Source organism: Canis lupus, chromosome 11 (assembly GCF_048164855.1).
Source record: "Canis lupus baileyi chromosome 11, mCanLup2.hap1, whole genome shotgun sequence".
Taxonomy (NCBI): domain Eukaryota; kingdom Metazoa; phylum Chordata; class Mammalia; order Carnivora; family Canidae; genus Canis; species Canis lupus.
Genome location: NC_132848.1, coordinates 40,041,345 through 40,065,655, shown reverse-complemented (window position 1 = coordinate 40,065,655; position 24,311 = coordinate 40,041,345). Strand labels below are relative to the sequence as shown.

Here is a 24,311-nt window from a genome sequence, read left to right as displayed (position 1 = left end):
AAATTCACTAGTACACAGAAATTAACCAGCACACTCCCAGATGACTAAAGGATCAAACAGTGAGTTAAAAAATTAACCATCCTTTGAAATGGGTGACAATGAAGAAACAGCACACCAAAACTTAGAGTAGGCAGCCAAAGCAATGAAATTTCTAAAAAGATACAAAATACCAAAATAACTCAAGAACAGAAAATCTGAATAGATCTCTAAAAAGAGATTGAATTAGCAATGTTAAAAAAAAAAAAAATCAACAACAAAAAACAGCTTAAGCCCAAATAACTACTGTGGTGCATTCCACCAAACACCTCAATAAGAATTAATACCAAATCTTCACAATTCATCTCAAAAAACAGAAGAAGAAACACTTTCCCACTTATCCCATGAGGTCAGTATTACCCTGATACCAAAACCAGCAAAAGAGATCATAGGAAAGGAAAATTATAGAGATGCCTGGGTGGCTCAGTAGTTGAGCATCTGCCTTTGGCTCAGGTCCTGATTCCAGAGTCCTGGGATCGAGGCCCGCATCGGGCTCCCTGCATGGAGCCTGCTTCTCCCTCTGCCCTCTGCCGGTGTCTCTGCCTCTCTCGCTCTCTCTGTGTGACTATCATAAATAAATAAAAATCTAAATTAATTAATTAATTAATTAAAAAAGATTTTATAAATAAAATATTTTTTAAAAAGATTTTATTTATTCATGAGAGACACACGGAAAGAGAGAAAGAGAGAAGCAGGGCACAGGCAGAGGGAGAAGGAGGCTCCATGTTGGGAATGTGACGCAGGACTCCATCCCGGGTCTCCAGGATCATGCCCTGGGCGGAAGGCAGCGCTAGACCGCTAAGCCACCCAGGCTACCTAAATAAATAAAATCTTAAAAAAAAAAATAAATAAAAAATAAAAAGGAAAATTATAGACCAAAATCTCCCATAAATACAAACATAAGAATTCTCAACAAAATGCTAGCAAATCAAATCCACCAGTATATAAAAAAAGGATTATACATTAACCAATAGAAATTTATCCCAGGTATGCAAGATCGGTTGTAAACTGAACAAAGCAGGGGTAGAAGAGAATCAACCTGTTTAAAAAGGCATCTATGACAAGCCCTCAACTAACATCCTATTTCACCGTGAAAGACTAACAGCTTTTCCCTAAAATGAGGAACAAGACAACAATGTCTGCTCTTCCCACTCTAGTCAACACTGTAGGAGGTTCCAGCCAGGACCATTAGGCAAGGAAACAAAGTATCCAAATTGTTAAGGCAGAATTCAACCACCTATAATTGCAGACAACATGATCTTGTACAGTATATAAAAAAATCCTCAGGAATCTATTTGAAACTATTAGAACCCAATGATTTCAGCAAAGTTGCAGGATATAAGAAAATATGAAAATCTATTGTATTTCTAGTTACTTGCAATACAAAATATAAAAATTAAACTAAAAAAATTCCATTTATGCTAACATCAAGAAGGATAAAATGCTATAAAATAAGTCCAACGTAAGTATAAAACTTATACTCTGAAAACTACAAAAAGGATGTTAAAAAAAATTAATGAAGACTAAATAAATAGAAAGATAGCCCCTGTTCAAGGATCGGAAGACAATACTGTTAAGGTGACACCACCACCCAAATTCATCCACAGATTCAATGTGATCTGTTATCAAACCCTCAGGTGGCTTCTGTAAAGAAACTTGATGAGTTAATCTTAAAATTCACCAGGAACTGCAAGGAATCCAGAAGAGTCGAAAACTGTCTTGAAAAAGACAAAGTGGGAGGATTCACACTTCCCAATTTCAAAACTTACTATGAAGTTACAGTAACCAAGACAGTGGTACTGGCCCAAGGACAGACAGGATCAATGGAATGGAACCAAGAGTGTAGAGAAAGATATTTTCGTTTCTGGTCACCTGTTTTCTGACAAGGGGCCAAGACGATTCAATGGGACACAATTAGTCCCATCAGCCAGTGGCACTAGGTATATACCCAAGAGACCCAAAAAACTACCTCTGTGCACAAACTTGTGCACCCACGGTTCACAGCAGTATTATTCACAATGGCCTCAAAGCAGAAACCGCCCCAAACGTCCATCAACAGATAAACAGAGAAACAAAATGTGGTACATCCATAATATGGAATGTTACCAGCCACAGAAAGGACCGGGCAGCGATCTGTGCTACAGCTTACGTGGACGTTAGAAACATCACTCTGAGTTTAAGGAAGCAGACACTAAGGACCCCACGTATTTCACTCGCGGGAAATGTCCAGAATTGGCAGAGACAGAGGGTGGCCTCAGCGGTTGCCAGGAGCGGGGAGGAGCATGGCTGACAACAGGGATGGGGTTTCCTTCTGGGGGATGGAAACGCTGCGGAATTAGAAGGCAATGCTGTCCTGTGACTGTGGGAACAGGCTGCAAACCAGCCAGCGTACTGGCCGCGCGGTGACTCCCAGTACGGCGGTCACGCCTCTACTTAAAAAGCAAGTTTCTTGATATGACAAATATTCATCAGGTATGCAAACTTACCAAAATTCTTTTACGGTCCTTTTCTGATAAAAATTTTACTGGCGGGTATTTCTGGGTGAAGCTGTAGAACACGAAGAGACGAGAAAAGAAAAGTCAAACATCTCCTGTGAGGATTTGCTCCACTATCATCAAAACAAAGGCCAGACTGTGGCACGGTTATTGCCTCCTCCCTTTACCCGTCTCCAAGCAAGGGCTGTGGGGACCGGGCGACTGCTCGGTCATTTGAATTCAAGAAATCTGCAACCTGCCCCTTGTGCAGACTCAAGCTGGGGCCACAGAGTCCATCCTGGACGAGGGAAAATTTACCCAGGTACAGGCTACGCGTAGCCAGAGCTAAACACAAAATGGGGGAGGTGGCGGCCTCCTCACAGTGAGGAGGCCTGGAAGGGAGAAAGCAGCTGTGTGAAGTGACAGACCCAAAGCAGGCCACTGTGCCTTGCAAGGGGAAGAAGACACGAAAACTGAGCCCGTCCCCTTATTCTGGGCGATGGCACAATGGCAGCACCCGCCCCCAGCCTGTCCCCACCAGTGCCCCGGGACAGATGACTGGGCACCAGCACTTCCTGCCTCCCGTGGGCTGCTCCGAACCCACCTTGGGGCTCCCCTCACGTCTCCACGACGCCTCTTGCCCCCCGAGGAGCTCCCGGGACTCCCCGGCCCACGCTGACGGCGGGAGCAGGGCAATGCGAGCCGACAAATGCAGACGTGAAGTACCTATTCTGGAAGTAGGCCCGTCAGGAACAAAGTGCGTTCAGGAGACTCAGAGCCATCACCTTGACAGTCACTATCTAACTGGAGAGGCGCCAGGGGCACGGCCTCATCCCCTCCACGGGCCCGGCCGGCTACAGAAGGCACTTCCTTAACGGCCGCTCAACTGAACGGAACAGGACAGGTCACTAGACAGAAGACCTTGCACCGAGTGTTTCTCACCTCCCGACAGTGGAAACACGCTTAACTCGGAGCTTGGGCAGGAGGGCTTCTCTCACTTAAGAGCTTCCAGATTCTCAGAGGGGCAAGCTCCCCTTGCGGACTGCAAAACCAGAGGCAGGCAGGTGCGAGAACCTGAGGGAACGGGTGAGAATCCCGGCCGTCCCCTGCGTAGTCCTGTGACCCAGGGCAAGAGCCCCGAGAGCTCTGTCCGCCTCGGGGCGTCCTGCTGTCGGGGTAACCACAGCATCCTCCCGAGGGCTGCGCCGGCAGGAGCCGTCCCCAGCACAGGCCCCACGGTAACGGCCAAGTGAATGTCCTCACAGCGGCTACGGGGCAGGCACGTTCCGCCTGCTGAACACTGGAAGCCTTCAGGGAACCTGACAGATGCCTTGTTTGCACAGTGACACTTCTTGTCATTCCAAGTACTTCCTCCATCAGTCAGCTGGAGGGTGGCCAGGCGAACCACAGCACCGGACGTGTGCACCCCTCACACGGCCCGACGTCCCCTCTCTTCTCTGAGCGCCCACATCCACCATCCAGCCCCAATCCCAAATTCTGCAGCCGGCCCCGGTGCCCCTACAGTGCCTCTCTCCTTCCACGCCTACCCCCTCCTCACCTGCCCACTGCTGCCCACTGGTACCAGAAAGAAAACAGCAGTTTTCTTACAGGAAATACAGTTAAATAAAACTGAAGCAGAAACACAACTGCTGGACGTGTGGTCACCTGTAGAACACGGACTGATAAGCCTACCTCAAACACGGTGTGCCAAAACCTTTAAAAAAAAAACGAAAATACTGGCTGGATTTCTTACTTCGTTTTTCTTCAACGTGTCGTAAGTATCAGATTTCATATGTGACCAAGTTATAACTGTTGGGAGAACTCCCTCATAATCCTCGTTTCTTCCTTTGAGAAGTCAGGTGCACAAAGTCAGAAGTAAGACCAGGGTTAAGCTCCTTCAGGCTCCTCAGTCTGCACTTCACACTGCTTGCCTTCTCGCAGTCACAGATGACAGAGTTAGGAGGCTGCATGAGGGGACTGTGTGAGGTGACTTTCTGAGGTGAGTACGTGAGGTGACTCAGAAGTGACTGTGTGAGGGGACTGTATGAGGTGACTGCGTGAGGGGACTGTGTGAGGTGACTAAGGGGACTGCATGAGCAGACTATGTGAGGGGATTGTATGAGGTGACTGTGTGAGGGACTGTGTGAGGTGACTGAGGGGACTGTGTGAGGTGACACTGAGGCAACTGTGTGAGGGGACTGTGTGAGGTGATGCTGAGGTGACTGTGTGAAGGGACTGTGTGAAGTGACTGAGGTATGACTCTGAGGTGACTGCATGAGGGGACTGTGTGAAGTGACTGAGGGACTGTGTGAGGTGACTCTGAGGGGACTGCATGAGGGGACTGTGTGAAGTGACTGAGGGAACTGTGAGAGGACACTGAGGCGACTGTGTGAGGAGACTGAGGTGACACTGAAGTGACTGCGTAAGGGGACTGTGAGGTGACTGAGGGGACTGCATGAGGGGACTGTGTGAAGTGACTGAGGGGACTGTATGAGGTGACTCTGAGGGAACTGCGTGAGGAGACTATGTGAGGGAACTTAATGTGACTGCATGAGGGACTGTGTGAAGTGACTGAAGGGACTGTATGAGGTGACTCTGAGGGAACTGTATGAGGTGATGCTGACATGACTGCATGAGGGGACTGTGTGAGGTGTCACTGAGGTGACTGTGTGGGACACTGAGGCGACTATGTGAGTGGAATGTGTGACAGGACTTTGACGGGACTATGTGAGGTGACTGAGGGGACTGTGTGAAGTGACGCTGAGGTGACTGTGTGAGGGGACATTGAGGTGATTGTGTGATGTGACTCTGAAGGGACTGCGTGAGCAGACGTATGAAGTGACACTGAGATAACACCAAGGGGACTTTGTGAGGTAACTCTGACATGGTGCTCGCTGGGCCACTCCTTCAGCATGCCACTCAGCCCTTCCCTCCTGCGCTTTCCTAGCATTAGGCAAAGTGGGCAAGGGAGAGATATCAGCTTCTTTAAAGGCCTAAAGTAGGTCAAAACCCTATGCAGCAGCATCCTGGCTCATCCATATATTTATTCGGCAACTTTTTATTGGGCACCTATTCTGTGCCACACGCTGGGAACACAGAAGCAAACAACGTAGAAAGACAAGGTCCTGCCCACGTGAAGCCTGCATTCTGCATTTCTGAGTGTGAGAGAGAGAAGCAAGGGAGGTGAATGAAGCAGGAACTGAATAATGGATTTTTTCTTACCCCCCCACCAATTAATCCTTTAATAACTATTTTACACCATTCCAGACTCTAACCCTCCTATTTGTTAAGGTAGCCAGTAAGAAGCAATTTTACTAAGAATTTAAATTCTTATCACTACTTTCTATCTATTTACAGAACATTTAAAGATACTGAAATGCAATCAAACAAATGGCAAACTGTTAAGAAATGGGGGGTGTGGTAAAGAGGAGAAAAAACATAACCCATTTATTCAGGCTTCTAGAATGGCATTACCCCCATTTCTTTCCTCACATACATATAATCCTTACCTTTCAAAATGTTTTATTCCTATTTCCTGGGGGTCACTTTACCCCCAAGTGACAAGCACATCAAGACAACATGGTCCAGTTACATCCGTATCTTGTTCACGTCAAGATGGTTATTTGATCATTCTTATCACACAAATCAGTCAGGAAAAATAAAACCAGACAGAGCTCCATCAATTTCTACCACAGTCATGTCTCTACTTGACTTTCTAGCTAACACAACAACCCCGGGTTCATCTGTCGCCTGACTTACTCACCAACCTGGAGACCAAAACCATTTTAGGATGAGTAACTAGTAAAGCAGTCCTAAGTAGAAAACACTTAACCTCTGTATTTATCTTAAAGGTAACTCTCACAGTTTGACAAGAATGAGTCGCTGGTACATTCCTTAAGATTATATTCACACTTGTGCTTTACTTTCCAATTTAAAAAGCACAAAGAACATCAACAAAGTATCAAAAGGAATCATAAAACTCTCCTGTATCAAGAGATCAAGAGATCGCCTATATAAACCATTGTTTTAGGGAAGTTATCTAACTAATTCACTTTTCACAAATATTCCTCTCTAAAAAAATATCAGTGGTGGGTAATTTTTTTTGTGGGGGGGAAATATAAAACCTGATGGGGCAGCCCGGGGGCTCAGCGGTCTAGCGCCACCTTCAGCCCAGGGCGTGATCCTGGAAACCCGGTATCAAGCCCAACATCAGGCTCCCTGCATGCAGCCTGCTTCTCCCTCTGCCTGTGTCTCTGCCTCTCTCTCTTTCTCTCTCTGTGTCTCTCATGAATAAATAAAATCTTTAAAAAAAAAAAAAACCTGATGAGTTATTCTTACCATAAACATATATATATATATATATATATATATATATATATATTTTTTTTTTTTTAAGTTTCCATTAAAATCTTTCAAATTATTCCTGTCTTACCAAAGGCAGAATTTCTGGCTCCCACCCAATGAAACGTTACAAGCAGTATTAATTTCAGCCCAGATCACAGTGAGAAAAATGTAAAGTACAAATGACAAATTTATGCCACTTAACTTGATCTGTTAAAAAATAACTTTTAGTCCAGTGAGAGTTGACATTAACAGTTTGCCTCACTGCAAATAAGCCATCAGTAGAGGATAAGAAGAAAATGAATGAACACATTTTGTTTGATGGCTCTTCTCCACCCTTATTTCTCTTTGACTAAATTATTTACTGAAAACACCAAAATCAAAGAAAAATCTGCTCTCCATTTCTTCCTTTTTAATCTGGGCTTGACAAAAGGCTCACACAATGCCGATGTACAACATCCAAACTCGTCCCAAGAAAAGACAAAAAACAAAAGAAAAACATTCATGTAAACTTGAACATTCATGTAAACTTGAACGAATGTTTTGACTTTTCTTTTTCAAGCTTCTAAAGACTCAACTGTCACTCTGGATACCCAGCTTTCCAGATTAACTCAAGGGAAAAGTTCCAGCGCCCAGAGCTCAACTGTTTGAGAGAGAGAGAGAGAATGTGGGTGCGGCAGAGCTACACAGGGCAGGTAGAGGGCCGGCGGGAACGCCAGAGCAAAAGGTGAGGAGCAACTTGCCTTGGGATCTGATTCAAGTAAGTTCCCACCCTATTATACAATTCTTCCCTCCCAGCCACTTTACTTGGACTCCATTTTGGAACCTTCCTGATGCCTGGTGACAAACAAATAACTGACCCTAATTTCTCAGAGTTTTACATACAATACTAGGTTTCAGGCCCTCCAGCTTTATTTTCTTGTTCTGGAATTCTCTCAGCCCAATCAGTATATGCCAGAAACCACCTCACCACCCTGCATAACTTGAAAGAAGGTAAGGCTTCGCCTCAACCTGTATGCCACGAATTTGCAGGAATGGAGAAATTCACAGGGTTTGGAAAAGGAAGGTTTCCACACACCTGTATCTTCTCTTCCTTTAATGTTTGGCCTATTTGAGTGTCATATTCAAAGAGGAGTTAAAAAAAATGTATGTGGACATTTGTTGAGATCATTATTGTTTGTAGAAATCAAACTGACAGAAGATAACAGAGGAAGGACTTTTAATGTAGGATCTGTGTGGCTGGGCTTCAGGAAGACTCCTGAAAAAAGTAACTTTATTAAAATTAAGAAATAAGTTTTTTTCTAGGAAGAATTCATAGCTTTCATCAGAAATAGTTCATAACAACAAAAGGAAAAAAAAAGGTTGTAAAACACTATATCCAAATTTGACAGTATATATCTACCTTCTTATAAAAAAGTTCCTGTGTTGGAAGTGCCTGATATCTTTCATACTATAGAATTAATTTTAAAAATGAATTAATTACACAGTTGGAATAAATTTATATTAGATACTGACCTTCTAAAGTCGTAAGATAGAAGCATTTTTCAAAAAAAACCAAAAAACCAAAAGTGCACATACCTTTTTTCCAAATCTCTGATTTTCTCTCTTAGTGGTTCAACGATCTAAAACAAAAATAACCTAAATCAGTTCTGCAGCCAAGACAGTCCTCCACCACTTCCACCCTCTGAGGTTCTACACAGGCATGACATTATGCAAAACAGATTTTCATTTCTTCTACTATCCACTTCCAGTCTGATATTCAGTTATACCAGGCGAATCAAATCACAAGTGAAGAATTGAGATGCTAAACTGCATGCTGGAGCTCTTTCTCCAAGGATACTTAAGTCTCTGGGAAAATTAACCTCTTAATTTCCTTACTACACGCAAAGTGGTTGAGGCTCACAGAAGTAGGCAGACCAACACCACCCTCTTCTTTTCAGGAATGAAAGAATCCCCGAAATGCTGCCACAGAGCTTAGCCTCTTGTTTCTGCACATCATCTCCACGTCCTGTCACCTGCTCAGCACATGGACTGAGGGCAGGCTGACCCCTTTCCTGTGTTAACACCAGGAGCAACAATGGAAGGACAAGAGCAATCCAAGGCCATCCCCATCAACTACAACATTTGGCTTCAGATCAAAATGACTGACTCCCCATCTCCTCCCATGGCCCACTGTGCACTAGTATACCTGTATCTACAATTATTTGACTAAAAACATAAGCAATTCTTTTGAAGTAGAAGGTATATAATCAACCAGAGGAGCAAGCTCTCAGTTAGCAGGTGAGCGGTTCCCCACCTGTGCATGTGGACGAGTCCCAGTGTCTGAGTTGAGCAGATTTGCCTTCCAGCATCTGCTGGGGCGAGTGGATGCTGGCACTTGCCTCCATCCCTAGAGTAAAGGTCCTCACTTCCCCTTCTCTAAGAAATTCTGGGAAGGTCACTTGAAAAGTCAGACAAACTTTTATATCCATTCTGCCTCAGAGGTAGAATTTAGTACATCACACCTTGATAGAATGGACAACTACTGACACAGAGGTGCATCCACAGGGAAACAGATAGAAAAGGGAGTCCTTTCTGAAGGGCGGTTTTCAAAATCAGGGGTTAGCATCAGCCTGCCACAATAAAGATATCCCCACAAACAAAGGAACCGAAATTCACAAACCTTAACAAAAAAATAGGAGCAAAATATGGGAAAGTAACTAACCTCCTCAATCTTGCTCTCGATCTTGAGTTCACCATTTTCCTGGATAGACCTGTTGAGTAGAAAGCTGCGAAACTGAGATCCATTGAGAGGCTTGATGACCTCAAGATTTATTTCTGAACAAATGACAGCACAAACCAAAGGCTGCAGACCATCTCTGCTCCCCTTCCCAAACATCAGTCCCAGGTTCTAATTTCCTCCAGAAAGGGGTGCACCAGAGAAATGGAAGATAATGGAGGGGAAATCTCAAGTTCACCTCACAGGCTCACTTCTACCTTGTAAGAGTTATTTCTATTCCACTAAAATAATCTCATTTTCATGTTACACTCAACATGGGATTTTAAATTAGAGGCAGGAAGTGTGTCTATAGGAGTCCAAGTTTCTCTGCTGGGCTTTCCTGGGAATTTGATGCAAAATGGAGCTTTTCCAGGTGAAAAAACAGAGTTCCTTTAAATGGGATCTGAGCACCCCTCCTAGCCACACACAGAAGTCTTTGTCAGGAGACACGCCCTGGTGGTAGGAGTCCGATCAACACCGCCCCACTGGCCTTGCAAAACCTACTCAATATGAAAAGCCTGGTGAGAGCACAGCAACCCTTTACCCTAGTAGCCTAGTGCAGGGACACTCAACTTCCAAGCTCACAGCAAGCACCACAACTGTGATGGCTGCTCTTTTATTTTCACTACCAAGAAATAAAAAGTGTAACGAATTTGTCTTTAAATGCAAAACTGTTCTAACAGCGCCAAATTTGTTATTATAATGAATGCTTATTAAGGTTTTTTTTTCTAGAATATCAACACAGGATGTTACTCTTCTGGGTGTCCCTGTTACATTTATCACAAAGCACAAATAATGCACATGCAGGCCAGAAGGCTCCTTGTTCGGAATTTGAGATAAACAGGTGGCCTCAGGACTCAGTGGTCTGCTCCCAGGCCAGGGGCCAGCCACGGTTTCCTTAAGACAGCCCCCTTCTCAAAAGGCTTTGGACAGGCATGCCCCCACCATGTGTTTGTTCAAGCCACCCAGAAACACAAACACATTTTAGCCAGTTAAAAGCTAGGGTCAACCCCTTCCTGTGTACAAAAGGAGGGAAGGGACCCTGCAGTGGGCAATGCAGAAGAATCAGCCAGTAAAGATGGGCTTTACCTGAATAAATAGTAAAATCACCTGTATTCCTTGAGAAAATCCATAAGAAAAAACACAAGCTTAGATGTGTGAATGGAGAGGAGGAAAAAAAAACCAAACCCTCAGTTTCATTTTTAAAATCCTCCAGTTAACCCATACCATCTACAGTATATATGTAATAACTGAAATATGTCTATAAACCCAAACCACAGTATTCAAGTTATTAAAAACAGTTACCTCATATTAACGAAGTTGCCCCAAACGGCTGGAAGGGAAAGAAGAGAAAAAGAGGTCAATATTTAACTTCAAGACATTCAAGGATTCCAAATAATACAATTTTAATATTCAACCAATATTTTCAAGTACTCTACAAAATCTAAATTACAGCTCATGAAGACAACAGAATGCATACTTGTGAAGTATTAAGTCCTACTAAAAAATAAGTGAAAAGAGGATCCTATACATCTCTTTAATTTTGGAATACCTCTTTTGGAGGTCTGCAGTTCAGCTGTGCTTGTGTTTCAATAAACAGTATGTCCCCAACCTTTGAGGAAGAGCCAGTCACAAGCATCAAAGAACTGCATGCCTGAAAGAGATCCTAGGGCTCAGTCCAGTCTTTTCCTTTAAATGTCTATGAAACCAAAACCCAGAGAGGTTAGACAACGGCCTGACTCTGTGGCTTAACTTCACCTGGACGCCCAAATGCTTTCTCAGCACTTCCCACATCTCTCTTATAATCCAGTTTCTTGTCTGCTGGCCTGCTTCTTTGATTATAGACACCGGAGGGGGGGTTATCATGTGTACACAGCTGGTGCTCAATAAATGTGCATAACCAGCCCAGCTGCAACAGTGAAGTTTTGCCATGGATGACTGTAAAAACATAATACCAGGCCATGTGCCGCCACATGAAGTTACCAGACAGAGAAAGAAACCCTTCCCGTGAATGAATGTCTCTCTTATTTGTACTCATTCCTATTAGGCCCTTCTGTAGTCATTCCCCAAATACTCAATACCTCCTAAGGGCCAGATGCTCTTAAGAACTAGAAAAAGATGACAGAGCAAATGCAAAACCCTCCTCCCCACCCCCAACCTGGAGACAGTGATTCTGTGAGCCTGGGAAGGCCTTCAGGTTAGGATCTTTTCCCAGGCATCTTCTTATTGTCAGCATCAGGTACTTAGTAGGGGTTTAACAAATGTTTACTGACTAGGACTCAGTTTCCAAAACCACATATCGCTGATTCCATACAAGCACATTCCTCTCCAAATGGAGTAGTAAGCAACTGATACACAATATAGTAATAAAATAACTGAAAAGTGGCAAATAAGCAAGAAATGGGAGAAATTAAAATAAGTCCACACTATGTTCTTTATTCACGAAAAAATTTTTTAAACGTTTATACCTTTAGACCATGTGAGCTTACTTTTGAGTATTATCCTCAGGATAATCCACACACATACACATACACATACACACACATATACACATACATGCATACAGGAAAGCTGTCTTTACAAATCATGGCTTTACTTACAATAAAAAAAGGGGGGGGGGCGAATAAGCCAAAATATCCTACAAGTGGGGAATATATATATAAATTATGATAGTCATTCAATTAAATCATAAAGCCATTAAATACCATGATGACTATTATCAAGCAGACAAGAACTAACAAGCGTTGGCAAGGACGTAGAGAAAAGGGAAGCCTCGTGCACTGCTGGCAGGAACTTAGGCTGGGGCAGCCACTATGTAAAACAGTCAGAAGTTCCTCAAAAATTAAAGACAGAAATGCCACAGGATCCAGCAATTCCATTTCTGATGCTTATCTGAAGGAAACAAAAACACTGATTTGAAAAGGTATCTGCTTCCCATGTTCAGTGCAGCATGACTGTCAACAGCCAAGACACAGACAACCCAAGTGTCTGTCAAGAGATGAATTGGAGAAAAAAAAAAAGAGAGAGAGATGAATGGAATATTATTCCGCTATGAAAAGAAGGAAATCCTGCGACTTGGGTAACATGGATGGACCTCAAAGACATTATGCTATGTGAAATAAGTCGATAGAGAAAGATAAACACTCTATGATCTATCTCCCTTATCTGTGGAATGTTAAAACAGAAAAAAACAAAAAAAAAACCAAGTTTAGAAATACAGAGAACTGATTAGAGGTTGCCAGAGGTGAGTGGGTGAAGGTGGTTAAAATAAATAAGTCCTGGAGATATAATGTACAGCATGGTAACTACAGCTAACAACAGTGTATTTGCTTATTTGAAAGTTGCTAAGAGCAAATCGTCAAAGTTCTCATCACACGCATACATAATGTCTAACTGTGTGGCGAGGGATGGTAATTAGACTTATGTAACATATACCATGTATTTATACAGCAGTATATAGGGAGATATTAACTATTAACTTATATAAGCTAAAATGTAGCATTATATATTATTAACATAATACTATTTATAACACATGTCAATTATATCTTGCTAATATTGTATATAATGTTACATGTCAATTTTGTTAAAAAATACGGTTATGAAAATATGCTGTAACATGGTAATGCAGTTATGACAATTCCAGATGAGAAAATATATATGTAGTAGGACTTCTGCTACTAAGAACCACACAGAATCGGAAGACTGTCCGAAGATGCCACAATACTGTTTAAATGGCGACATAATTGTTTATTTTTCCTTCTTTGTTTTTATCTTGCTTTTTAAAAAGGAGGGAAAGATTTTTAAACCCTTGTTGAACTCCATGCCCCCCCAAGACAACCTGGGGACACGTGGGTTGGTGCTCAGCTCAGACAGCTGGCACTGTGGGCAAACCAGCAGGTGCCAAGCCCCATAGGCCCCACTTCACTGTGTACCTCAAATAAACAGAGCGTCTGTTCTTGGCTTCAGGGTTCTGTTAAAACACACCAGGAAGTTCTCCCTCTCTGGCTATGGAAGCTCAGGAGGGTAGCTATCCATTCCTGAAGGTGCCTTCAGGGTACATAATGCCTTCTGACAACCTTTTCAAATCATTCCATTGTATTTAGTTCCTTTTTAGTCTTTTCTTAAGTCAGTTTAAAATGCCAGTCTCGGGCAGCCCCAGTGGCGCAGCGGTTTAGTGCCGCCTGCAGCCTGGGTGTGATCCTGGAGCCCCGGGATCGAGTCCCACGTCGGGCTCCCTGCATGGAGCCTGCTTCTCCCTCTGCCTGTGTCTCTGCCTCTCTCTCTGTGTGTCTCTCTCATGAATAAAAAAATTCTTAAATAAATAAAATGAATGAATGAATGAATGAATGAATGAATGAAATGCCTGTCTCAGAGATGTTTCTCAATCCTTCTATCACCCCTTAGACCATCTGAGGGCATGTAAGGCTGCCCCCCTTCTCTGGATGTCTTCTGCCTCCTTGAAGTATAAACACCAGGGCTCTGCGTGCTCTCCCCTTTCCAACTGGTCCTCTGGGCAAGCGTCACTCCCCTGGGAAGCAGGGGAGGCCCTGGGATCTGCCCCAGGGAATGAGGCCTAGGGCCACATCATTGCCACCTTTTATAAACAGGTAATAATGGCCATACACGGTTAAAGCCCGAAACTATTCTTGTGGGTCAGACTTCTTTGATTGGCTCCCTGCACTTGCAAACTCATCTTGCTCTTCCAGTTCACCACCACACCCCATAGCTTCATGAACCCCATCTCCCCTCCTCATCAAACAGACCTCTATGTAGGCTCCCCATCCAGTACCACCAACCCTCCACCCCCTTGCAGCCTCCACCGTTCCTGAAGCAGCTCCATCTCCAGTGCTCTCCTTGGCCAGAAGTGTAGATACCTCACCTAAGCATTACATTCCTGGGAAAGCCTTCCCCACCACCCTGCCTGCCCCAGGGGAACCTTAGGAGCCCTGTGTTGTCACAGCACTCACTACAACACTTCTTCATTGGCAGTTTACAGGGGAGTCTCCCTGCAAGATGAGGGGTTTCTGATTCACATCTGCAGCTCCCAACACATGTAGGCCAGCCACCCAAAAATTAGTTGAAAGAAGGAGGTCGAAGAACGTGTTCACTTTATTACTTTTATCCTGTGCGTATCCTGTACTTTTTTCTCTTCAGAAGTGTTATGACCAATTAATCTTGAAGATGTTTTTATGTCGAGTTTCTGGCCTCCTTCTAAACTCTCAAAGGCTCGGTCTGCTTTGCTTTGGAGAACAAAAAGGACTGGTACCCAGCACAGACCAAACAGCAGGCAGGAGAACTTCCTGAATTACTGCAGACTCATTCCAAGGGGGAAAACACAAGCAATTCCCAACGATTATGGAGCCCTGCTCCCAGTGTTCTGTGTTGACTGGCCTGCAACCTTGTAGAGCACAGAGTTTACAAGTTCAACATTATTAAAAATTAACACTGCTTTTAGAATTTTGCAACTGCTTAAGTGAATCTGACTCACCTTACAGTGTTACAAGGGGGTCGTTGGGAATTACTAAGAGCTGTGCTCTACAGACACCTGTACTAAATGGAACTAAATGAAGTCAATTATGTGCTATACAAGGACTCGGTATTAAGAGAAGTACTTAAAAAAAAAAGATAATCATTCACCATCACTGACAAAGAACTTAAAACCAAATTCCCTTACACAGCGTTCAAGATATCTTAATTTATTCTGATTTTTATTTTAAAAATATTGACACGCAAAATGAGGCACACTGCTTTCACAATTCTCTGTCTGTATCTAGACTTCATGCTATGCCAGGAAACTCTGTTCCAGGAAAATCTATCACACAGAAATTTTCATTTAGGACAAAAAAATTGAGTGATTTTTTTAAGGGTATGATTAAAAATGAGTGTCCTTCTCCAACAAAGAACATATTAAAATGCTCATTCAACACCGTTGTAGTTTCTATTAGTCTAATGTGATTACTTAAATATTAATCAGACAGCACTAGAGACAAATCCTTGTAGAACATAATTTCTCAACCTGGAACCTGTGGGTCTCCATCAGATTCCTGATGACTTTCAGTAAGTCTAGGGGGGAAAACCTTGAAAGTCCATACAAAACCACACATACAAAGCTTTCAAAAATCCTCCATAAAAGCTTGACATTTCAGGGGACCATTGGTTTTCTAATGTTTTCAAATGGGGACAGATTATGTGTCCTTGAATACCAGGCTGCACAGAAGATGCAGATTCGTCCCCAGAAAGCCCTTTACCTAAATTACCTAAAATTACCCTATTTTAATTATTATTATGATACTGAATCAAACAAAACTACCATTTCTGTTTCACACCTGTATATTCTAAAAGGCTGCACTGTGTTTTAGCATGTTTTTGTTGGGCATTCTGACCACCATTTTTACCTAGAAAGTACATGTACTTTTTTTATCCTAAGTCATAGGAAGAAGTGTGAGTTAGGGAAAGCACTTCCCAGCCCGACGGGCACACAATTCTATCACACACAGTATACTCGGTGTGCCTGTAGGCAAGCACTGACAACCAGGCATCCTACAAACCAGGAGGCCAAGAGCTCACCAACTCAGCTTGCTGATATTAGAAAGTGTGACTGCATGGAGATCCCATGCAGGATTTGCCTTCTGTCTTCGATGTTTGCCAAAATCCTTTCGTTGCTCATCCACTAACATGATGGCCAGGGAGGACCCCAAGAGAGGTGGGCCAGAGAAGGTGGCGAGGCTCAGATGACAAGAAGCAGTAGGGGTCCACCGGTGGCGAGGCTCAGATAACAAGAAGCAGTAGGGGTCCACCTGGAGCCCCAAGGGGAAACAGCTTGAGCCCGCTCAGGCAGGAACAGGTGGAGTGCCCGCCACTCCTGAGACAATGGGAAACTGACCCACATCATGAACAGTCCTTCCAAGACCGGGCAGTAGGAGAAACAGCAAGCCCATGAAGTCTAGTAGGAGAGGACAGTCACCAACATAAATGCAGGTCTCTTTTTAAAAACACAAACTTTTATATTTTGAGCCCCTGCTAGGAGCCAAGCACTTTAGGAGGTCTTGCAACAAAAGCTCCTAACTCCATGGTGCCCATTAGACTGAAGTTTCTCCAGGACCTAACAATGACTAGGAATTGGCAGGGGGGCTGTGGGAGAGTACACTGGGTCTGCCTTCTCCAGTTCCAAAGGGATAAAATCTGGGCATCTCAGAGGCTGGGAGGCCCTACAAGGTCTACACTTCAGACCTCCCGAATCAGGATCTCTGCAGAGGAGCCTGGGTATGGCATTTTTCAAGTGACCCAGGTGACTGTGCCCCCTGGGGAAGGGGGAGAGTCTGCATCCTAAGGGATCTGGTGGCAGGCCACAGCCACATCTCACCTGTTGCCCACCTGCCGGGTCACACGGTCCAGGCTCAAGGCACTCCGGTCCCTGGTGATTTTTCCAACTTGCCTCAGACTCTTCATGCTTACTCTTTACCCAAATACCGCTTTATCTGCCTCCCTCCAATTCATTCAGGTATCAGCTCAATGAGGTCTTCCTGACCAATCTATCCCTAATAATGCTCCCACACACACACCCTCTTTCCTCCCTACCCACACTCAACCTGCTTTCTTTTGCTTCACACCACTTACCACCACATACTATATCCACATATCTATCTATCTATCTATCTCTGCTTGTATGTTTCCAGCCAAGAAAATGGAAGCCCCAACACAGCAAAGACTATTTTGTTCATGGCTGTTCTCTATGACGTTGAGATACTTCCACACAATATTCAGTGGTCACTCAGTATTTGCTGAAAGAATCAATGCATGAATAAAACGCTCTCTCAAATGACTGTGAATCACGGCTCTAAGGCAGGAGTCAGCAAACTTTTTCTGTAATGGGCAAAGAGTAAATACTTTAGGCTTTGTTGGCCATAAGATCTCTAGAGCCACTACTCAACATCGCCACTGAAGTGGGAACAGAGTCATAGATAATTCTAAAAGTGTGACCGCACTCCCATGCCACTTCATTCAAAGATATAGAAATTTGAATTTCATGTGTTATGAAGCAGCATTTCTTTCTTGACTTTCTTTCAACCATGTAAAAATTGTTAAAACTTTCTTAGCTCAAGGGTGGGCTGGATTTGGCTCATGGGCCACAGTTGCTTATCAATTCCTTCTCTAAGGGATACCAGAATGACTAGGTGCCATCCTAGTGCAGGAAGTCTTGTCCTTACAGGCAGAACTGCCAAAAGCCACCTATATGTAATACATATCAGAGAAGTAAAGGCTGCATTTGACCAGGCCTGGGGAGCAGAGAGGAGGCAGCAGGTCACGGACCTGGGGAGAGGGGGGTGCAGGCTTCACATACGCAGGGGGTGTCTCCTGGCCTGTGATGATGTACTCAGAGGAGAAGGGTGGGGAGGCCAATGCTAGCAGAAATATCCCAGGGAGGGAAGGATGAAGGGATAGGCCCAGATGGACCAAGAAGGTTTCCTTAACAAGCCCCCCATGGGGATTCTGTTGCTGCACCCAATATGAGCACCAACAGTTCCTCTTCCTAGCATTCGTTCCAAGACAGCAGGGCTCCTGGGGAGTGGACAACCAACAATCATCAGTCAGAGTGTGGCTCAGGGCAGCTGTGTTCTGGCCTAACAGGAAGCAGGGGTGTGAGGGACAGATGGGTCAAGAATGCAGAGGACAGAAGAGCATGGGCAGTGTACCAGGATGGGGTGGAGAATGGGTGTTCTTAGGAGATGAGAACACCAGAGGTGGAGGGAAGGCAGTGAGGGGAGGGGATAATGGTCTGAGATTAGCACACACTCCCTCAGAGGCAACCTGTCGTGATCCAGGCTGAAGATGTCTACTAGGCAAGTAGAAGCAGAGCCTCGGAGCCAGGAAGGCCAGCACCAGCTAGAGGTGTGGGTAGGGCACCTACTTGAGGCAAACATGTCAGAGGTTCAATGGAACATGGCACTGACTGTTGCATCCAGCCAGGCCATGGGGAATCATGTGACAAGGACAAGGCATGTGAGCAGTAAGCACAACGATGCCAGTACCACTGCCGCTGGTTCCTGCATATTGGCCTTCTTAGCTCCACTCAGTTTCTAGTCACCAGGTTGTGCAATCACCTCCATTTCACAGCTGAAGACCAGATCCAAGAGTAGTCTTGTGGGATTTGCTCAAGGTCACACGACCAGTCACCCCCCCCCCCATACTCCACCAACACTACAAGTGCAAGGCCTCGTTCCAAAGCCCCAGAGTCACCCCCAACTCCAATGGGAAAAGGCATCTTGGTTTTGTTCCTAAACTTGGCCTCTAAGCCAATCCCCTAACCTCTAAGCCCCATGTGTGGCAGGTGCTCCACCTAAAACTGAGGAACACTGAGGTCATAAAACCCTTCTGGGGACAGCAAAGCCTCTATGCATGCTGCAGATGCTCCCTGTCTTGAAAGAGTGAACAGCAATTCCAATCCCCACTTGCTCAGGTCAAGAACACTTCAATTCAGAGAAGCATTCAGATCAGGAACCCCGTACAAAGACTGGGCACCTGGAGCTCATTTAAAAGGAGTATTACTGGCAGAGTAAGTTCCAGCAACGCTAAAGCACAGCAACACTGACGCACGCGTTCTGCTGTGACTCTGTTTACTGTTCTTCTCCAGGTTTTCTGAGCGTGTTAACTACAACAGAACGCCTCGTCTAAGCTATGACTCACTTTGTGCCAAGTCCTCACTGCAGAGATGTATGGTGTCATTGTGTTTTTCACACAGTGCCTCCCTGGTGGCACTATAAAACCTGTCCCCAAATTCTTTGACATGCCTCCTGCCAGGAAGTGGGATCAGTGTGGACTCATGTGACCATCTCCACTACAGGGGAGGCTGGCAGTGATGCCATGTGGCTTTGGAGCTGGTGACAGAGTGCTATTCCCTCGAGTTTGCTAGCATACTTGCTCTGAGGGGCCTGGGCCGCTGTGGACGAGGTCTGACCACTCCTTGGCTCTACAGGTCACAGCCAGGTACTGTGCAGGTGCTAACAGTCAGTCCTAGCAGAGCCCATCCTCAGGGGCCAGATGTGCCAGCAAAGAAACCCCCAGGAAGTAAATTTTCCAGCCTAACTGAAGTCCCAGACATCATGAAACAGATGTCTGAGATATTTCTGTTTCATTTCAAATTCCTGACCCAATGAACTCGTAAACAAAATAAAATGGTTGCTATTTCATACCCCTAAATTTTGAAGTAGTGGGTTAAGCAGCAAAAACATAAGCTGAATCAAAACAGATAAGTATGTCTGTGTCCCCAGCCCTTTAACCTAGAGAGGAGGCAGGCCTTAAGTCCTCCCCATCCGACGCACTCCCTACCAAGTGCATATGCACTCTTCCCTGTGCCCAAAGCACACCTCTGCACAGACCTTGGTAGAAAGCCTGGATGGAGACTGCAACCTGGAGAAACCCTTCCTCCCCCCACCCAGGCTGCCTGCCTTCACCTGAACTGACTAGTAAACGTGCCAAGGAAAGATGCACCCTTGCTTAGCGCAAATGAACCTCAACAATCTTCGTACCAGAACATGGCAAATATTTGCCTGCCCTCAGGTAAACTTTGAAGCAGCTAGACTAAAATGTTTTTCAAAGAAGGCAAAAATATACATTATTTTTTTAAAGATTTTATTTATTTGACGAGAGAGAGAGAGGGAGAGAGCATGAGCAGGAGTGGCAGAGGGAGAAAGTCCCAAGCCTGACTCTGGGCTCAATCCCACAAGACACTGAGATCACAACCTGAGTCGAAACCAAAGTGGGATGCTTATCTTCATGCACCACCCAGATGTCCCTACTTTTTTTTTTTTTTTAAATACACTACTGTTGTAATGAGAAAAGCTTTAAAAGAGTTGTTTCAGTGGAGCAGAAGGTCCAAATTAAGAGCTACTCTTGTTTTTAATTCTTCAAATAAGAAAGGGAGATGTGTTGAAGGAGGGAGATTCAGTCTCTGGTTCCCGCTGAAAGAATTAGGTGTTCAAGGTCAGGCAGCATCATATATCAAAGGGCAGCAGTCACCGAACAGGGATCTTTGCCTCCTGCCTAACCTGAAGGAGCCTAGCCCAAAACTATGCACCCTGCAGCCAGCCAGGCCCCTGACTGTCCTAGGCAGTTAGACATGATGAAAACTGTCCAAGGAAAAGGTCATGAAACCCTTCCAGGGTTGGGGTGGCTGAGCAGACACCAGTAACAAGCAAGCGTCACAAGCCAAACGGAGGGCACCTGCTTGAGATCTCCCTGTGACAGTAGTCCCACTCTGGGCTAAGCTGCAGAGGCAGGCAAGCTCCAGAAGCAGAAAGGACAGCAGCACTTTCTAGGCCCTGCCCTGTGTTCCCTGCCATCCCCGCTGGCAGGTCCCAAACTTCAGCTATAAAACACTTTAAGTGACTCACACATTCTCATAGGCTTATCTAATAAAATGTACTGCCATTCCCATGGGAAAAAAAATTTTGTCCCAAGATGTTCCTTTTTTTTTTTTTTTTTTTTTACAAAGTGGTTAAAAAAGCAAGAAACTATGGGCTTTGCAGCAGACATATGGTCCTCCAAAGAATCTTTTTTTTTTTTTTTAAGAATCTTTATTACATGTAAAACTGCTGATATTTAGAACAGAAATTTAATAGAATCAATTTTTTCCTTTTAAAAACTATATACATGCTTAAAAAACATGAAAGTGCCTTCACAGAAGAAATCTGAGAGACTTGGGGTAAGACGTCTTTATACCTTCTGCATTATTTTAATTTCTACAACTCACAAAAAGCAAGTCTGAAATACAGTTTTTTAGGTCTGAAGAGGACAAAGTTGCTTCTGTCCATTCCAGGCATGGCAGCTTCATGGCTTACAAAGCACACGGTGACCTATTAAAATCCCCCAAACTGCTAAGTGAGAAAAACCCAGAATCCAAAACCATTTACTCAACCATCTTGTCAAGGAACTCCACCACTCTGGTTTAAAAGCCTGGATAAGACAAACTCTCTTCCACAGGGACCCTCTGATCCACACACAGGACAAAAGGTTATTTAAAACAGAGCTCCACAAAGTGTGTCCCGGGAGCGGTGGCAGGAGCGTCACGGGGACCTTGTCAGGAATGCAGATCCTCTTGCCTGCCGAGGTCGCCTAAATCAGAAACTCCAGGTAGGCACGAGTCCTCAGGTTTTAATGAGGCCTCTGGGTGAGGCACAAATCCTCAGGTTTCTTTTTTTTTTTTTTAATTAATTAATTAATTTATTTATGATAGTCATACAGAGAGAGAGAGGCAGAGACATAGGCAGAGGGAGAAGCAGGCTCCATGCACTGGGAGCCCGACGTGGGATTCATCTCCAGGATCACGCCCTGGGCCAAAGGCAGGCGCCAAACCGCTGTGCCACCCAGGGATCCCTATCCTCAGGTTTCAATGAGGCCCTTGGGTGACGCCGATTCACCTACAATCCGAGACTGCAGGAAACCGCCAACCTCTGTTGCTCTGCCATGCTCAAATCCTCCTAGGACACCCCGTGTTTTGTTAAGAGGACAAGAGTTCAACAATGTCCAAGTAAGCCACCTGCGGACACTCCCTCCACACTTCTAGATGTGCCCACCCTCCCTTCCCAGGCCAGCTCTGACGAGGCCCGACCCTTTGCTTCATGCCCTACTCCAACCCTGGGCTCTGGCCACTGCACCACCAGGACCAGAAACCCTCCCCCTCTGCCCTCCCATTTCCTCCACCTTCATGGAGCACTCTCATTCACTCACTCACCTGGCAGGCACCAGGTGTCCCGCCTTGAAAGCTGCTGGCTTTGCCATGTTCCTGCTCAAGATTTCCAAGCTCACCAAACCATCCTGACTGCCGGCTACAGTGATCGAAACCCCTGAGCATGCACCCCAGTTCCCCATATATATGGATATACACATTGTAAAGGCTGAGGTAGAAAGTGTGTGTATATATTTATATTCCAGAATTTCTTCCACTGCCCCCATGTGAAGGGTTCCAAGGACACATCGTCCCCCACCCTAATGCCTAATGCCAGCCCTGCAAGATGCCCTCATCCCCAGCACCCTGGCCCCCACACCTCCATCAACTGTCCCAGCAGGTCAGTGCAGTTCTTTTTTTTTTTTTTTTTAATTTTATTTATGATAGGCACACAGTGAGAGAGAGAGAGAGAGAGAGAGAGGCAGAGACACAGGCAGAGGGAGAAGCAGGCTCCATGCACCGGGAGCCCGACGTGGGATTCGATCCCGGGTCTCCAGGATCGCGCCCTGGGCCAAAGGCAGGCGCTAAACCGCTGCGCCACCCAGGGATCCCTCAGTGCAGTTCTGAATACAACAAGCAATCTTCCCCAGCCTTCCTACCCCACTGACTGGGCGATTCTTTTTTTTTTTTTTTTTTTTTTTTTTTTTATTTATGATAGTCACACACGGAGAGAGAGGCAGAGACACAGACAGAGGAAGAAGCAGGCTCCATGCACCAGGAGCCCGATGTGGGATTCGATCCCCGGTCTCCAGGATCGCGCCCTGGGCCAAAGGCAGGTGCCAAACCACTGCGCCACCCAGGGATCCCTGACTGGGCGATTCTTACATTGTATTTGTGCTTCCCAACTATGAAGTAATCAGCACCTTATCATAGATGTTCTCATCTCTGATAGAAAGCAAGATGCTGCTGAGATAAAGCTTGCTTAGGACCCGGTCCCCATGAGCTTGACTCGGCACACCTAAGGACAGAGACTCCGTGTCACTGTCACTCTGTACCACAAAGCCCTGGCATAATCACGGCATCTGACTTTCTCCCCAAAGGTTGTCCAGTGCTCCCCCCTGGCACCCCATGCTCGAGGCCTAGGAGGAGTCCCCTCTCCAAGCAGAAGCCAATCCCAGGGCTCCTCCTATGCTCCTGGGCAGGATGCCCAAGTACCCCTCTGCAGCCCCCTCCAGCCTCACCTCCCATGACTCACTGCCCTCTCTCATGCTCCCCTCCCCCATGTTCAAACACTGAACCCCCATGTCAGAGTGCACTGCACTTGCTGACTTCAAATCCTGCCCCGTTCTTCACCTTTTCACAGAGGCCTTCCCTACCCCTCCACCTCTCTGGGCCAGGTGGCTCTGTTCTATGGTCTTTCCAAGCCCTACATGTGCCTTCTCATCCCTCAGATGCCCTCTCTGACCCTTCACACCACTGCAGAGCCTTATACCTGCTTCTGTCTGCCCCTCCCCAACTAGATCTCTGAGGTCAAGGTCAAGATCTTCTGTTCTTTCTATCCCATGTATTTACTCTGCAACATAAACACTATGCAGAATGAAAATTCCAACAGAAATTCCACACACTGACCTTGAAAACCCAAAACAGTCTTTCAGGTAAAGGTTTAAAATTCTAAAACATTGAGTTATCCTTAATAGGTGTCACTTTTATTCAAAAAGGCTCTAAGAACAAATTTGAAGGAAAAGAGCTCTCCCATTGAGGGATGCCTGGGTGGCTCAGTGGTTGAGCATCTGCCTTCTCAGGGCGTGATCCCAGGGTCTCAGGATTGAGTCCCACATCCTGCTCCCCACAGGGAGCCTGCTTCTTCCTCTGCCTGTGTCTCTGCCTCTGTGTCTCTCATGAATAAATAAATAAAATCTTAAAAAAAAAAAAAAAAAAAAAGAAAGCCTCGGCCACGCAAAATCTTCCTTTAAGTGAGGACAACCCATGATATACATCTACCATTCTTCTCCATATATTAAGTACAAATGCAAAT

At 45.1% G+C, this 24,311-nt stretch overlaps 1 protein-coding gene across 4 annotated transcripts in view; it reads right to left on the bottom strand.

Moving 5' to 3' along the window:
• The window catches only part of UXS1 (UDP-glucuronate decarboxylase 1), a 94,407-nt gene that overhangs the window by 55,767 nt on the left and 14,329 nt on the right, over positions 1 to 24,311 (bottom strand). Inside the window, exons 2-5 of one of the 4 annotated variants that reach the window (XM_072844365.1) lie at positions 10,915 to 10,942; positions 9,556 to 9,619; positions 8,430 to 8,473; positions 2,523 to 2,583 (exon numbers count right to left, since the gene is read on the bottom strand). In XM_072844365.1, coding sequence (XP_072700466.1) covers positions 2,523 to 2,583; positions 8,430 to 8,473; positions 9,556 to 9,619; positions 10,915 to 10,942 — 197 coding nt within the window. Of the gene's footprint in view, positions 1 to 2,522; positions 2,584 to 8,429; positions 8,474 to 9,555; positions 9,620 to 10,914; positions 10,944 to 24,311 lie in introns of those variants that run through there. The other 3 variants (XM_072844366.1, XM_072844368.1, XM_072844367.1) reach the window with 3 other exon arrangements.